The sequence below is a fragment of the Elephas maximus genome, chromosome 1 (genome assembly GCF_024166365.1).
Source record: "Elephas maximus indicus isolate mEleMax1 chromosome 1, mEleMax1 primary haplotype, whole genome shotgun sequence".
Lineage (NCBI taxonomy): Eukaryota > Metazoa > Chordata > Mammalia > Proboscidea > Elephantidae > Elephas > Elephas maximus.
In genome coordinates this window covers 186,345,982-186,363,655 of record NC_064819.1, presented here as the reverse complement: position 1 = coordinate 186,363,655, position 17,674 = coordinate 186,345,982, and the positions used below count along the sequence as shown (strand labels likewise).

The window sequence follows — 17,674 nt, the reverse complement described above, 5'->3', positions numbered from 1 at the left end:
GAAACAGCTGTAGCTAAGCCTCAATCAAAAATAAAAATAAAGTTAGAATATGAACAAAGTCAAGAAGAAAATTATTTTATGTGAAACACTTGAACTCATACTCAGCTTTTCGAGAACAAACTATTTTAGGAGAATTGGGTACCTTTGTCATTGGTAAATATTATAAATGTATATATATAGTTTTTTAAATATTAATTATAAGTCATCTCAAATAATGTTATAAAATTGTGACTAAACTCTTAGAAAATTGACCTATTTATTGACTGCTTAGAAATTTTTTACAATCAAGAATAGTAATTAGTAGTTGGAAAAAAAAAAAAAGGAAATTTGTAATTACGGTAATATATCATAAGGAGGTCTGGATGATTTTGACATAGACCATTTTATTTAACTGTAAATGAAGGTTGCTTTGTTCTAGTTACCAAAACCAAAAACCCAGTGCCATCGCGTCAATTCCGACTCATAGCGACCCTATAAGACAGAGTAGAACTGCCCCATAGAGTTTGCAAGGAGCGCCTGGCAGATTGAAACTGCCGACCCTTTGGTTAGCAGCCGTAGCACTTAACCACTATGCCACCAGGGTTTCCCTTGTTCTAGTTAGACTACTTTAAATATTGTGTTGGTTCCCATCCCAAGGTCAGTTGGGAGCTTCACTGAGCAGAACAAAAACCAAAAAAGCAAACCCGTTGCCATCAAGTCGGTTCCGACTCATAGCAACCCTATAGGACAGAGTAGAACTGCCCCATAGGGTTTCCAAGGAGCGCCTGGTGGATTTGAACTGCCAGCCTTTTGATTAGGGGCTGTAGCTCTGAACCACTACACCACCAGAGCAGATACAGCTTTTATTATTTCACATATGGAAACCAGAAACACCTTAGCTTAACGTTAACCTTCATTTATTAAGGCTCATGGTAAGTGTCAAAAGCAAACTAAGAATGGTCCATAAGACCTCTTCCAGGCTTAGTTTTCTTTATTCCTATAAGGTTTCAGGCATTAATCTAGAGACTTCTGTAGTCCATATATTATGGTTTTCGTTGTATCATCTTCTAATTATCATACTGGCATTCATTTTAATTATTCTAATTTTGAAGTAGCCCCCTAAGAGCTTATTGTTCTAGGAAAGGCAGATTGAAATATTTTTTCCCAAGTTTCTAGAACTGTGACCACAGAGATTTTAATATATTGTACTTAGACAAATCATTGACAGAAATACACTAAGAACAAATGAAGTCAAAGTGTTTCCTGTTTCTCTTAACAGTAAAATCAATTTCAATGCATTATATGTTCTCAACTTAGAAGGCAAAGCTTGAATGACCTGATTTGAGAAGTAGCAAGTAGCGAAGTCTTACATAGCAAAGTTATTTTTGCTAAATTATGGTTTTAAAGACCATCATTATTTCCACAAAATGTGGTAAAGGAATGAAGTTCTAATACATGCTGTGACATAGATGAACCTTGAAAGCATTATGCTAAGTGACATAAGCCAGATACAAAAGGACAAATATTGTATGATTCCATTTAAATGGAATATCCAGAAGAGACAACTGCATCGTGACATAAAGTAGATTAGTGGTTACCATGGCTGTGGAGAGGGAGGAATAGGGAGATATTGCTTAATGCGTAGAGTTTCCATTTGAAGTGATGGGAAAGTTTTGAAAACTACTGAATATAAAATGAGTGTTAAAATGGTAGATTTTATATATATTTTACCATAATTTAAAAAAAAAGAATCATTGTTATCCACAAAGGATCACTTACATTATTGCTCTGAAGAGTTGAATTATTAGAGGTAGGATTACTCTGTTTCAGCATCAACATGGATTTAGGAAAACACTTAACCCCAAAGGTGGGGTATATTTTCTTTGGTTGTTTTAATAACAAAATAATCTTTAAACTAGCTCTTATGGCCCTATCTGCAGACCACGCTAAGAATCCTTGGTGGTAGATACTCACTGTGCCAGTTGTCCATTGGAGTGTGTGGTACCTGAGCAGGTGACACACATTTCAGATTCTAAGAGCCTTATCAAAAAAAAAAAAAAAAAAATTTTTTTTTTTTTAATCTAAAAAGAAATAAAGTATACAGTACTCTTATTTCCTACTCAGTTCTCTGTAGGCTTAACACAAAGTTTTTGGTAGCATCACTGATGACTGTTTTTTCCTCCTTTGTATTTATTTACATTTCCCAGTGCCACACAAAGCCACAGCTTTGCAGATCTTGGAACTTCATTGTAGTTTATTTTGAGAGGTAGCAACTTGGTCAGAATGATGCCAGAAATAATATAGTACTTTATTCAAGATCCATAACTGGGTAATAATGTTTCTGTAATCCATGCTCAAAAGCTATTACTCTTGCCATGTAGAAAGAATAATTTCTTGGGTGATGAACAAGTACCTGCTTGAAGGACTTTATGGCAATTTGTGCTGTGAGAAGTGCAAATAGCTAAGATGTTCTGTTGCATTAAATAAGAGTGAAATATTAATGTGAAACTAGACCATCAATAAAATTAGCTTAACCACAGTTAATGAGCACAGTATTGTATTCATTTATTTCCTGCACTTTTGGTATCATTTGTTTATTTCTGATAAAGGTAGGAAAGGCTTTATCTGCCTATGAATTCATTTTCTCTATCAGAACTTTTTTCTCTGTCTGTTGTTCCCAAATATGCTTCCAAAAAACTCCTCTTTTCCAACAGTAGTGTAACAGGTATAGACAGGGTCAGAGCCCTTTTCTTTCTATGAAGTAATTGGAGGGTGGGGGGGAATGGTTCTTGTTAAGTGGACATTAGTAATTCTAAGCATGCTTCAGAAACCCTCGTGCTGTAGTGATTAAGAGCTATGGCTGCTAACCAAAAGGTTGGCAGTTCGAATCCACCAAGCGCTCCTTGGAAACCCTATGGGGCAATTCTACTCTGTCGTTTAGGATCGCTACAAGTTGGCGTGGACTCAACGGCAATGGCTTTATTTTCTCTGTTTATCTTGTTTAAAATATTAACAGTCCTAGGACAGAAATAAAAGATGTTTAATAAATTATTTTTGTAAACATTACCTTTTCCTTCGAGGTTAAACATTTTTACTCTTTTTTAAAAAAATTTTTTTTCATTGTATACTAATGTCCTTTTTAATAGGATTGTTAAACAGGAACTTGATTGAAGTGTTAACACAATGGAAATGGAAATGCTGATGATAAATAACATTTATCAAGTGCCAGCCACAGTACTGACTGCTTTCTAGACAGAATATTGCTGAAGTCCTCAGTAGATGATGGTGTTCCCATATTATGGATCGGGATACTGAGACTTAGGGATACAGTAAGCCAAATTACCCACGAAGTTCACACACAGTAAGTGTCAGAGCTGGAATTTGAAGCCAAGCAGTCTGGCTCCAGAACAACTCCTTTTGTTACTGTTTTCTTACCCCTCCGAGCCTGAGGCAGTTTTCTAGTTGGCGACTCCCATCCAAAAAGAGTTAATGCTACCAGCCTAGATTTTATCCACAAATATGCTCTATTCTGCATCCTTGGTGTGCCTGTGCCTCACGTTGTTTCTCCAGTTGTAGGAATGGAAATGCACTAAACCCTCTGTTCTACTGCTCTGTGGCCTGTTTTTGAGAGGGGGCAGATTTGGGCGTGAGGGCTGTGAGTGTTCGGTCATAGAACCAAACAAAACCAACTGGGGCTGGCCCCCCAGCAATAATTCTAACTAACTGAACTAATACAGACTAGAGGAAGAATACGGAAAACAATAACATAAAATCTCAGATTAAATTGGTTTTGTAGCACCAAACTCAAATTATGAGTACTGTTTATTTATTTATTTATTTATTTGTTTATTTAATATTGGGGGTGTTTTGATATAACTTTGAGAAGAGTATAAATTTGAGTATAAATTCAACATTATGAAATATTGAAAATAAGTTCTGTTTTTCAGGCGATTGAGACTCACTTGATCCGCAGGTCTAGCGGGGGACTGACTTACATCGCTGAGTGGAAAGGAGGCCTCCTGGAGCACAAGATGGGCCACCTGACCTGCTTTGCAGGAGGCATGTTTGCACTTGGTGCTGACGGAGCTCCCGCAGGCCTGGCCCAGCATTATCTCGAGCTCGGGGCTGAAATTGCCCGTACCTGTCATGAATCTTACAATCGCACATGTGAGTACATGTTATACTTCATTTACAATCTATTCCCACGTGCCTTTATTTTGTTCAAGAAGGAACTCTGCCATTGCTGCCATTGAAAGAATATCTACTGTGCATGATGATGATGACTGATAGCAGAAAGGAATATATATTTTTATGTTAAAAGATACTGTTTTTCTACAGGAAAACATCTACCCTCAGTTTACCTAGAAACAAAAATCCAGGCCATAAAGCATTAAGCCAGTCTAATTTATTGACCCCTGATTTAGGTAAATAACATTGAGCAAAGGCCTCTGTCCTACTGCAAAAAAGAAACTTAGTATTTCATAAACCATTATTAATCTTCCCACTATCTCCATGAAATTCATCATGAATCTATTTATGATTCAGCGTCTTAAGAGGCTGAAGCACCAAGATTAAATAGCTGGCCTTTCATTACATAATAACTTAGAATTCTCAACCATTGATCTGGTGGATTCTCAGTAAATGGTGGTTAAATGAAGGAAAATAAGCCTCGTTACCGTTTTCTAAAATGGACTGTTTCAGATGACTGAATTTTAAAAATAACATTGAATTGTAAATTCTGTGAGGTTTATATCTGTTTCTTAAAATGATTTCTTTTTGCATCTCTCTTGAGTGTTTTCAAGCAGTCTAGTGGTGTTGAAGTTATAGACACTAAGTGTCATCCAGACCTGTAACCCTTATCATCCATTGTGTGTCCTTTAGATGTGAAGCTGGGACCAGAAGCTTTCAGATTTGATGGTGGCGTTGAAGCCATTGCTACAAGGCAAAATGAAAAATACTACATCCTACGGCCAGAAGTCGTTGAGACTTACATGTACATGTGGCGACTGACTCATGATCCAAAGTACAGGAAATGGGCCTGGGAAGCTGTAGAGGTGATGTTTTAATTTGCTTATGTTTCTTATAGTTAAATGTCTCAGTAAAAAACGTTCTGTGATACCGGTAAATCTGGCATATCAACTTTTCTGTGATTTTTAAAGCTGTGACCAGAGTTTTTTCCATTGAGGACTGGGTGTTTTCAGTTAAGTCATTTTGTATCCCTGGTTCACTTTTGCTAGTAGCCAGTTGATGTTGAGTCGAGCCAGACTCATGGCGACCCCATGTGTGTCAGGGTAGAACTGTGATCCATAGGGTTTTCATTGGTTGATTTTTCAGAAATAGATGACCATACCTTTCTTCCGAGGTGCCTCTGGGTAGACTTGAATCTCCAGCATTTCATTTAGCAGCTAAGCAGATTATCTGTTTACACCACACCATCCAAGGACTCTTTTTTGTGTAACAATGATACAAAAATATCTACTGGAAGACTTTGATATTGAAGGAGATATCTGGAAAGGCATATTATAAAATTAAGTTTCATGACTATAGAAATGATAATCACTTGATTTCACAAAGGGCTACTGCCAACTAAGGGATGCTCACCCCTGCCTATTGCCTGTTTCAAGAAACCACTGCATGGTTTTGCTGATTAGTCCTTAGACAATGAAATGATAGTGTATGCATTTATTTAAATTAGCTACTTAGATCTAACTTTTAGAAAGAACTTATAGAAGAACTACTTCACTGTTTTTAGGTTTCTCCGAATATCTATAAGCTTTCCATCTGCCCAGTGTATGGTTTTGTCTTTCCACCTCTTGGTTCTCTTCATGCCAAATGTGATCCATCATCTTCCTAATCTGTTGTACGCTTTGTGTGCTGGGTGCCAGAGAGGGCACCCTCCAGGATGTGTATCAAACAATGTCTAATCTTAAGAGCTATTATTCTGAAAGGATTGGTAGGGAACGAGGGGATATGAACAAGCAAATGTTTTAATTACACTTTCTCATTCTCTAACACACTTTTTTAGAAAGTTATACAAAACCAGAAAACCAAACCCATTGCCGTCGAGTCTGTTCCATCTCATAGAGACCTTATGGGACAGAGTAGGACTGCCCAATAGAGTTTCCAAGGCTGTGAATCTTTATGGAAGCAGACTGCCACATCTTTCTGCTGTGGAGTGGCTGGTGGGTTCAAACTACCAACCTTTGGCTTAGCAGCAAAGCACTTAAGCACTGTGGCACCAAGGCTCCTGTTAGAAAGTTAGCTGTCTTTAAAAACTGTCCATTAGGAATAGCTTCTCTCAGGAAATCTAAACTGAATATTGTCTTTGTGTAAAATTTAATATCTTAGGAAGTCTTTGATAAGTCATGCTTATTCTTCATTTGTGTCTTATCAATAATCATTAGTCATTTTAAATAATAGCAATTCTTTAGACTCTTTTTTTGGCAAATTTTCTATTATGTTAAATCAGTGGTAATTCCAATTTCTATAAATCTGCGTTAATTCTCTGAAAAATGTGTTAAAAATTGAGATTAAAATTATTTAAGCTTTCGTTATAGAGAATTCTTTTGCCAAATGGCAATGGAAAATTGTAGGCTAATACTCACTTTACAAATACAAATTTAAGTTAAAAATGTCAGGAATAATAAATTTTATCAAATCTGAGACACCAGAACATGTAGGAAACACCAGAAAACCACTGACAAATTATGACATTCATCTTAATTTTAAAATGCATCCCAATTTCAGAGATGTAAAATGTAAAAAAAAAATTATGACAGAATTGGTCAAAAATAGAAAGAAAGTAAATCTCTGTTACCACGTGGGTAGGAAACTTTGGTTTGCTTGATTCTTCAGGATGTGTGCTTATTTGTGGGATAATAAAGTTGGTTTTATGTGGTTTTTTTTTTTTTTTATCAGATACAATATGCATCAGGGTTGTATCCTTTTACCATAGTTATGCAGTCTGTATGCTGACTAAATAATCCGAGATACTGGACTGTATGAAGAAGTGTGAGGCATTAGGATTGTAGGAAGTCAACAACCTACGTTATGCAGATGACACAGCCTTGCCTGCTCAAAGTGAAGAGAACTTGAAGCACTTGTTGATGAAGATCAAAGACCACAGCCTTCAGCGTGGATTACATCTCAAAATAAAGCAGACAGAAATCCTCACAAAAGTACCAATAAGCAACATCATGATAAATGGAGAAAAGATTGAAATTGTCAAGGATTTCATTTTACTTGGATCCATAGTCAACACCCGTGGAAGCAGCAGTCAAGAAATCAAAGACACATTGCACTGGGCAAATCTGCTGCAGAAGATCTCTTTAAAATGTAAAAAAGCAAAGATGTCACCTTGAAGGCTAATGTGTGCCTGATCTAAGAGATAGTGTTTTCAGTCACCTTGTATGCACGCGAAAGCTGGGCTATGAATAAGGAAGACCGAAGAAAAATTGATGCCTTTGAAATGTGTCGGTGAAGAATATTGATTATACCATGGCCTGCCAGAAGAACAAACAAATCTGTCTTGGAAGAAGTACAACCAGAATGTTCCTTAGAAGCAAAAATGGCGAGACTATGTCTCACATACTTTGGATATGTTATCAGGAGGGATCAGTCCCTGGAGAAGGAATCATGCTTGGTAAAGTAGACGGTCATCAAAAAAGAGGAAGACCCTCAATGAGATGGATTGACACAGTGGCTGAAACAGTGGACTCAGGCATCACGATTATGAGGATGGTGCAGGACCAGGCAGTGTTTCCTTCTGTTGTACATAAGGGTCGCAATGAGTCAGAACCAACTCAATGGCATCTAACAACAACAACATTATCAACTCAAGTGTAGTGTATGATGTGAAAATGTTTCCCTGTGTCAAAACACGAGGGTTGTCGCTGTTTTTGCCACTAGTAACTTCTGCTAATAGTTGATACATAATGGTGAGGGGGGAGGACTGGGGGCTCTTGCCTTTTTTTAACACACAAAGATTAAAGAATTTGACAGCATGGCAGTACTTTTCCCATGTCATATCCCCTCCCAAATCCCAGTGTTTCAGCTGTAACTGCAGTGGGCAGCCCCCTTGACTGCTGGCAGCATCCTACGTCAAGCACCCAGTGCTTCTCACCTGTTCTTACTCAGAGCTTTTTCCCAGGAAGCTGGCTTCCGAGAATGGGGGAGAGTTAACATCCCCCAGGGTCAACCCTCACCCAATGAGGTTTGTTGTTGGATAATTATCCTGATCTTTTTTCTTTGAAGAATAATTCTAAGATGCATTCTGCAAAGTTTTCCAGAGGGCTTCCAAAGGGATTGAGCCCCAGCTGTACACTGCTCTGATTTACTCTGTAGCGTATTTTATTGGCTCTTTTCCTGTCCCTATTTCACTCTCCTCACTTGCTCACTTCCAGGTATCACCTCCCCAACAAACTTTCTGAATCCATTCCTTGACTTGCATTTTTTCTGAAAAACCCCAACTAAAACATGGGGGATCTTAGAAATCACCTGCTCCAGTCTTCCACTCAAAACTTCTCTCTATATCTTTGCCAGATGGCTCATCCTCATCTATTTTAGTACTTCTCAGCAAAGAGGAATGCACTAATAAAGTAATTCATCCCTTTTTTTTAAATAAGTGAAAGTGTTAAAAAGTTACCCCTTTTGAGCCAGAATTTATAATGTTCTGTGCTCCAGGGGTATAGGAAAAAAATTCCATCTCTCTTCTACATTTCAACTCGTCAGTTATCTGAAAACCATATATTGTGCTAACTCTACCCTTCCTCATCCTATTCTTCCAACTTCTCATAACAGGGTTTCTAGATGTAGTCTCTGAGGGCTGAGCATTATAACGCAAGAACTTCTCTTTTGAATGTGAGTTCCCATAGCTTAGGGTCCAGTTTGCTTTTTTTAGTAGATTTATAAAACCCCTGGCTTACACTGAAATTACAGTCAAGCAATGTTAGCTATCACATTAGCTATTCTTGTGTCACATCTCTTTTTTCAGTTGTTCGTTTCCACCCATATTTTCAATTTGTGAAGATACCTTTAAATCATTTCTTCCCAGAGTTATTTCACTCATGTACTTTATAAACCTGCTTTACATATCTTAACAAAATTTCTTAATAATGTTGAAAAAGATATGCAAAAGTATGTAATCCAGCAGTACAATACTAGAAACTTCCTCTAACAATTAGCAGCAATCCGTGATTCATACACTGAGATGGATCTACCTAACAGAAATAGCATCTAACTAATATTTCCTCTAGTTTTTCACAATGATGTTATGAAAAGTATGAATTAAACTACTGATAACTTCATGGTATGAGCTTTATTAGAATATTAGTTGTACATATACATTTGTATGTAGGTAACTACAGGTTACATAATGCCTGTGATGTATAGGTGTATATAGATTACATAACTGGTCCACTGTGGAGGATAAACCTTATCTTGGCAACTCTGGTGGCTTAGTGGTTAAGTGCTACAGCTGCTAACCAAAGGGTCGGCAGTTTGAATCCACCAGGCGCTCCTTGGAAGCTCTATGGGGCAGTTCTACTCTGTCCTACAGGGTCACTGTGAGTCGGAATCGACTTGACGGCACTGGGTTTGGTTTTTTGGCGGGGGGGGGGAGGGATTTTTTTTAGCATAGACATTTTTCTCTAGTCTCCTAGACCCAGCCCTTTTCTACATGGAAAATCTGTCTCATCAGAGTGAGTGATTTGTCTTCCCAGTTCATTCTATGACTTCACCTTCTTCCCCAGGCTTGACCCCTGTCTTCAAACTATTTGATATGCCAGTTTTGCCTGGCGCTGTGTATTCTCCACTTGAGCTTAGACCAAATTCTAACAGACAGCCTTAGTTGCATTTTTCCAGCTGTTTACTTCCCACCTTTAATCCGGTAGGTCAGAGGATGCTTTTCTGTCCTCGAGAGAAAGCTGTGTGGCATGTTGTGATCCAACTCATGCTGCTCGCTGTTATCTTGCAGTCATTTACAGCCAGGTTTGCCTTTTATCCCATGTTTAGAGCTACAATTACGGTAAACTCTCATATTCTTCCTCTCCCTGCAGTTAGCACATCTTAGTCATACATGATCACTGATAGTATAGTCATGTGAATAAAATCGAGGTGGTTCCTCTGCCTAGGGGCTAAGAGTCCCAAAAGCTTAGTAAAATGATATTCTGACGAGGCTTCAATGCGTAGACATGTGGCTGCTGCGTCTCCTGAGATATTAATAAACCAAGGACCTGTTATGAGGGCCCTGCTGGTGCTGTGGTTAAGCGTTTGGCTGCCGACCAAAAGGTCAGCAGTTTGAATCCAACAGCCACTCCCTGTAAACCCTGTGGGGCAGTTCTGCCCTTTGCTGTAGGGTCGCTATTAGACGGAATCAACTCTACGGCAACCAGTTTGGTTTATGAGGGCCCAGGAGATCTTCACATTCCTAAAGCCCTGAAATTTAGACTTTTGACGCGAAGGCATTTCAGTTTTCAAATGTTGAAAATGCCTATTTTATCATTTTATTTTTTTTAATTTACCAAAAGCCTGACAAAATGAAAGGCCTTTTTGGTGGCACAAGTTAAGCACCCAGCTGCTAATTGAAAGTTTGGCGCTTCAAACCCACCCAAGTAGCTCCTCAGGAGGAAGACCTGGCATGTTTCTTCCATAAATGTCACAGCCTAGAAAACTCTATGGGGCAGTTCTGATTGGTCACATGGGGTCGCTGTGAGTCAAAAATGGACTCCGTGGCACCTAACAACACCATGTACTTCGTTATCTTGTTTTATTCTCACTACAACCCCATGTGGAGGGCATCTTACCCCCAACTTACGTATGAGGAAGGTGATGCTGGCTGGGTCAAGGAATCTCTGAGGCCACAGCAAGGGGGTCTAGAGCTGGGAATGGGCCTGCCACTCTGGCACTGTAGATTGTACTCTTAACTACTATAGCTTGCCACCTGAGGACTATGGGAGTACAGAATGCATGGGGGTGAACTGGAAAGAGGAAAATGATTAGACATTGTCTGAATATCCCAAAGCAAATTTTTTCTAACTTACAGGAATTTCTTCGGTGGGGGGGGGGGCGTGGTGGCTGTTTAACTTGCCTGGCCCTTCATTGGCATGTCACAAAAGAACCTCAAGGGAACAACCAAGAAGAAAGCTTTGTGGCCAAAATATTTTCTAGGAAATGCCTGGAAATGGGCTTTCATTATGTTCCATAACAGACTTGCTCATTTTTTCTAAATCTTGATTTTGTTTGTTTTACCTTTTTTAAATATGTATTTTAGCCTATTTTAGGCATCTGGCATTTGACCTTTTTAATTGTACAAAGGATCAAAAGAGGAAGGGAGGGAAAAATAATGGGACCTGAAGGTTTCTTCATGCTTTTCCTTCATTGACTCACTGTCTGGAATGTGGAGTTTATTCAAAGCTTTTTTTTTTTTTTTTTTTTTTTTTGAGCTGATTGTTCTTATTTTCCTAGGGGCTTTGAAAAAGGACCAAATTATGAGGCATTTTCTTTATTCACATAGCTTGCTGATCAGGTTTGCTTTAGCACGATAATTAAATGCTTCTTCTCATGGCCCCATGCTCCCTCCCTCTGCCCTCCAGCCCTGGTGAGAAAAATCAATAGCCTCATTATCAGTATCTGCAGAAGGAAGCTGAGCAGTATTCCCGTTCACGAGAAACTGGCTAGTGTTCACCTGCCTTCTCTTGTCTTGGAGCCACGTTCTTAGGGCCCTATTTTCCTTGAAGCCTTTTCTAGCCATGGAGGATTTTCTCAACTAACATATCAAGGTGTCTATGCTTTCTGTCTTCTTGATAGCTGGACTAAATGGGAGGAAAATGGTATATAATTACGTATGTAAAAACAAAAGGGCAGGGATATGATTCATAAGAGAAAATTGGCAAGTCAATGAAAAATGACATGAGAACCTTAGATTAACTTTACCTTGTTTATATTTTCTGTATGTTCTTTATTTCATTACAAATATTAGGATTTGAGTCTTCAACTGTATTCTTTTTCTTCATGTTCTTGTGAATCAGAACCAGATTTCAGATGGCAGTTTTTTTACAATAGAAATTTTTATTTGACCGTATAATTAATAGGATTAGTAGGATGCAGAGATTAGAAAATAGCTTTCCTAGAGATGAATATGCCTGCTAAACAACAAAGCAGCTAATGTAGTTTCAAAATACAAACAGTAGTCAACTTAGTGGTAGCTGGCAAAGTGGAAGACATGTCACTTTTAGGTTGCTGTCTAAATTTCATCCCCACACTCCCCAACCTACCTGTTCCCCAAATACTCATTATATTCAGACAGCTACAGGAATGTAGGATCATTTCTCTCCCTAAGTAGCTGCAGTGGATTCACCCCAGCTGCACCTAACCCGGACTAAAGAAAAGCAGATTTGAGGACTAAATGCCAGCCCCGTTTTTCTCACTGCCCTCCATTTTCTCCTTTGAGCTCTGTCACCAATATCACTTCTTAGTATCCCACAATCTATTTTTAAGAAGTAAGATGTGCTGATTATAGTAGCAGCTGTTTTCGGTCCAGTACACTTCCTTAGCTAGTGGTTTATGATCTCAATTGACATGAACAATAGCCCTAGACCAGTGGTCAGCAGACTCTTTCTGTAAAGGATAGAGAGTAAATATTTTCTGCTGGGAGGCAAACAGCCACGGACAGTACATGAACAAATGAGCATGGCCGTGGTCCGGTAAAACAATATTTACAAAAACAGGCTGTGGACTGGATTTGCCTCTGGTCTGTAGTCTGTAGAACCCTGCTCTAGGCCATAGGAGAAAATGGTAAAAAAAAAAAAGTCAGTGAAAAATTACTCTTGAGCTAAATGTAGAAGTGAATTTTTACCTAAAACTCTTTTACAAGTTTTCATTCACTCTGAATCCTTACTTCATTTGAATTTGATGATCTAACAGCCAGGATTAGTGGCAATCAGTCTAGTTAAATGCTAACCGTTTTCCCTCTCCTCTCTAATTTAGGCCCTGGAAAGTTACTGCAAAGTGAACGGAGGCTATTCGGGCCTGCGGGATGTTTACGCCAGACACGAGAGTTACGATGATGTGCAGCAGAGTTTCTTCCTGGCAGAGACACTGAAGTGAGTAACAATTACTCTGACAGTATGTGGCTCAGGTGGCTGGACAGATCTTTACAGCTGTCTTTATCGTGAGCATAAAACCAAAAAAAGCCTAACCTATTGCCATCAAGTCAAACACAGCATATAACCCCAAATATTAAAGAAAAAAAAAAGTTTGCCAAGGAGTAGACTTCAACTCATGGCAACTCCATGTGTATCAATAGATTTTTCAGAAGCAAATTTCCAGGCCATCTTCTGAGTGGTCTCAAACCCCCAACCTTGCAGTTAGCAGCCAAGTACCTTAACCATTTGCACCGCCCAGGGACTCACTCTTTTAAAAAGTATCAAATCTCAGACGCTTTCTTTATTCGTGTGGCCTGTGGGTTAGATTTGCTTTACTGTGGCCCCCTGAGGCCATGACTGATGTGGAACCTTGTTCAGGATGCTGTTCTACACACTTGAGAATAATTGCAAGTGTGTCTTCCGTTGTTACTAAAGTTAATGGCTTGGAACTGCCTTGTATAGTTCTCATCCACTAACACTAAAGCGCAGAGGAGCTTTTGCTCCGTGTTAATATGTATGTCGTCTCAGGGTTTTGATATACTTGACTGTTCCCTATGACTCTCCATAGAATGAATGGCGACATAGATGTGGTTTTTGCTATGTCTTTGTGGTTTTACTGCCTAACATGGTCTCTTGGGTCTCATATGTTCTTGTTTCTCTCACCAGGTATTTGTACGTACTATTTTCTGATGATGATCTTCTCCCACTGGAACACTGGGTCTTTAATACCGAGGCACATCTTCTCCCTGTACTCCGGACAGATAAAAAGGCAGTTGAAGTAAAAAAAAAATAAAAAAGACCCTTTATATTTTACTCTGCTCCATTCCCTTCACTGCATACCTTAATAATTCCTTTCTGGTATTCAGGCACATGACAAGTTTTTACTAATAGATCTGTGATTATTCTAAGTTTTGAACTTGTTTTGCAGTCTATTATGTTTATTATCATAAGCATCACCTATTGCTATCAAGTCGATTCCAGCTCATAGCAACCCTATAGGACAGAGTAGAACTGCCCTATAGGGTTTCCAAGGAGCAGTTGGTGGATTTGAACTGCCAACCTTTTGTTTGGCAGCTGAGCTTTTAACCACTGAGCCACCAGGGCTCCAATTGTAAGCATAGACGGACCTAAATTTCTGATTGTATCCTTTATTATTCCACCAGTGGAACCACAGGGTTTTTCTTTTTTAAGTAATCTGTTATCTCTGAAGTTTGTGAATTCATAGTATCACTTTTATTAAACTGAATAGGATGGTCTACCAGTGACCTCTTAATTACAGTTCTGATTTGACTGCAAAACTTTTTCCTCCTCTATGAGGAGATGATGTCTGCTTTAAGCTGTAATGTTTTGCCATGTTGCAAAAAGCCATAATAATAAAGTATTAAAAAGCTCTCTTCTTTTCAACTTCATGTTAATCTGGTTTGTCTACCCACCAGAGACAAATCTTATAACTGTGACAGCCTCCTTCTTATGCGGGTCTATCGTTATTTGATAGAGTATCTTCTAAAACCTTCACTCACATTGTAATTCAAATTAGGAAGTCATCCCAAAAGGATCATCTCATGTTGACCTCATTTCATTGGAACTGAAGTATATTTTTGATGATTAATTATAATTTGTGAATTTGTTCTCAGATTTTACTTTAAATGTCCTGTGTCATTTCTGGATCTGTATTGGTTAATTTCTTTCATTTCCTACTACATGGTGGAACTCAGAAGTTTTGCAGAGCTCTGCTACCACTGAATTGTATTTTTAAAAGGGAAAAACTATAATTTTTAGTGTGTCCACTCTTGCTTTTAACTGAGTATATGAAGAAATTGGGTCTCTCTAAAGAGAAGATATTTCAGATGGCTTTTAGTTTATGTTTGCATTTTATCTATTTTTTTATTTTTCTTGAGAAAAAGAAATCATTCTATTTGGTTCAGATTGGAAAAGGGCCCTTTCTCAAATGCAGTCAATTATTTCATTTTAATTTATGAAAGCAAGATTTGACTTTGTGAAGGAAACTTTGCCATTTATCTATTCATGGTCATTTGAGGAAAATCTAACACACTTTTAGGCCAAATAAGAATATAGTATATTTAGTGTGATTAAACTCAACATAGAGATCCCAGCTTAGAAGCAACACATAGGTATGCCTACTCCCAACCCCCCACAAACCTGCAGCAGATCAAAATAATAATACAATTCTTCAGAACATTAAGTTTTGAGATATTAACTCTTTTTCCAAGAATAGATTGGTTATAGCTTGTGTTTTCTATCACATTCGTTTATATTTTATATATATTTCCATGAAAGGGCTAACATGATGCATACTGAGGTACATACAGACTTTGAACCACCCAAATTTTCAACCTGTAGTGGTCGAACAGATCAGTGTAACCCCATAGGTTAGACAGAACCACAGGAAATTGCCATATTTGTAGTTCATAAACTGACAAATATCAGCAATTTTCTATGGTTCAGCCTAATATTTTTTAAAGATAGTTATAGTTTTCTTAGGTCTCCATAGACTTAATAGCTTCTGCTATAAAGTGCTTTAAAAGCTTGCCTTTGTCTGAAAGGACCAACTTGTGTGAGCTTTTTTTTTTTTTTCAGTACTGTACATGGGGTATATCTCAAAGAATAAGTTAATAAAATTAGTAAATGGAAGTATCCTTCAGTACATCATGATTGCCTTGTTAATGTGTCTCTGTGACCCAGAATAACTTCTCCCACCCATATTTTCAGCTCACCTAGTGAAACAAACGGATAGTGAGGGTACCTTTTATCCAGAATGTAAAGCAAAGTATAAAAAATTATTGCCAAAATTGGGCTATATGTATTTAGGTTATAATTTTCATATAAACATCCTTTGACTAGCAACTTAATTATTTGCTTTTTTGATTTAAAAGAGCACAAAGCTGATAACGTATTTCTGCAGCACAGAGTATTTCAATCAGGCTCTATGTACACACTGCCCTATAATTACCATTCATATCCTGGTATAAGTAGACAAGATTGTACTGCACATTGCTCTGCCAGTGGCAAGAGTAAAGTTTTTTTAAATTCCAAAACTTGGATTTTTTTAAAGAAAATTCCAAAAACACCAAAAATGTAAACAAGAGATTAATAATATGGTGATGTAATTTAATTAGTTATATTTTATGTTAATTATATTTTAAACAAATGAAGTTGTTAGGTAGATATTGTCTTTTGTTCATTTTCACCAAAACCGTGCAGTTAAGTTTACATATATATATATTCACATCCTGAAGGGTGAATAATTAAAAAAGCACTTAATTTTGTGTTTATGCAATATGTTTTGGATATACTTTGTGCAATTAATATTACACATATAAGTAGTATGGCAGTTTACAGAACCCACTGATGTTTGTCATAACTTCTTCATGTGTATTACCCATTCTTCACATTGGTTGTTTTTGATTTGTACATAAATCCATTCTGTCATTTCTAACTTTATATAAATCTCTAATGTTATGGGATACATAATAGATTGATGCATAATTTTTAAAAGCTATATTTGTAAAATTTCTCTATTGTGAATAAAGCCTTTTAATATATCTCCTTATTTGTTGTTTTTCTCCTTTAAGTAAGCTACTGTATATCTAGAGGTGAGTGCCAACAGTTGGAAATGTAAATATTAGATCCTTTTAGTGTTTCCGTACCACACGTAGAGAATCTTGACAAGGAAACATTTCCCATTAAAAACTTCAAACTGATTGTGCATTTAGTTAATCAAATACCTTTATGAAGAATCTAGCGTATGTTAAACACTAGGCCACGCAGAGTAGGGGTGAGGGGGCGGGGTTGGTATCAGAAATAGCGCAAAATGTGATCCTTGTGTTTAAGTTTGCAATCTGAACAAGGAGATTAGACTAACCACCCAGAAACAAGACAACAGCATTTAGTTGTGTTAAATTACAAGTTAAATTCTTCTGTAGAAGTCCAGGTGAGCTGGAGGTCAGTAGGAGTTGAGTAGTCAGAGAGGCTTAGTGGAAAGAGAGAAGCTATAGGAGAGCTTATGATACTTCTGATAAGTAGCAGATCACCAGGTCTTTCTCCTGTAGAGCCGCTGAGTGGATTTGAACTGCCAACCTTTGCACCACCAGGGCTCTTTATATTACATATTTACTTCCTTATTTGTTTATTGTCTGCCTAACCCCTTGTAATTTAAGCTCCATGAGAGCAGAAACTATTTGGACTTCTTTTTTCCATTGCTCTTAACTCCAATGCCTCAGACAGTATCCAGCTCTTGATACCGTACAATGAGTGGTGAATGAATGAAGAAATGAAATTCCACTTTATATTCATAGGCTTTGCTTCAACTATTTGCAAAAGCCTTTTAATGAGCATTAATTAAAAAAAAAAAAAAGTACTTGTATTACATAAGGATGTTTCAATTGAACTATCATAAGAATGGGCATTGTTTTTATTGCTACTGGTAGTGGTTTTAAGGGATTATAGAGGATATTTGTGTTTGTGTTTGTGATTGGAACCAACTCAACAGATTTTTTTTAAAAACTACTCATATGATTAAAGTGCTATCCTAC

General features: G+C 37.6%; 1 protein-coding gene across 3 annotated transcripts in view; it reads left to right on the top strand.

Moving 5' to 3' along the window:
* Positions 1–16,684, top strand: part of MAN1A1 (mannosidase alpha class 1A member 1) — a 188,156-nt gene extending 171,472 nt beyond the window's left edge. For all 3 annotated transcript variants that reach the window (XM_049899988.1, XM_049899971.1, XM_049899979.1), the window contains exons 10-13: positions 3,927–4,146; positions 4,861–5,033; positions 12,964–13,079; positions 13,788–16,684. In XM_049899988.1, the coding sequence (XP_049755945.1) occupies positions 3,927–4,146; positions 4,861–5,033; positions 12,964–13,079; positions 13,788–13,914 (636 nt within the window). In that variant the 3' untranslated portion in view covers positions 13,915–16,684. The remainder of the gene's footprint in view (positions 1–3,926; positions 4,147–4,860; positions 5,034–12,963; positions 13,080–13,787) is intronic.
* The last annotated feature ends 990 nt before the right edge of the window (positions 16,685–17,674 follow it).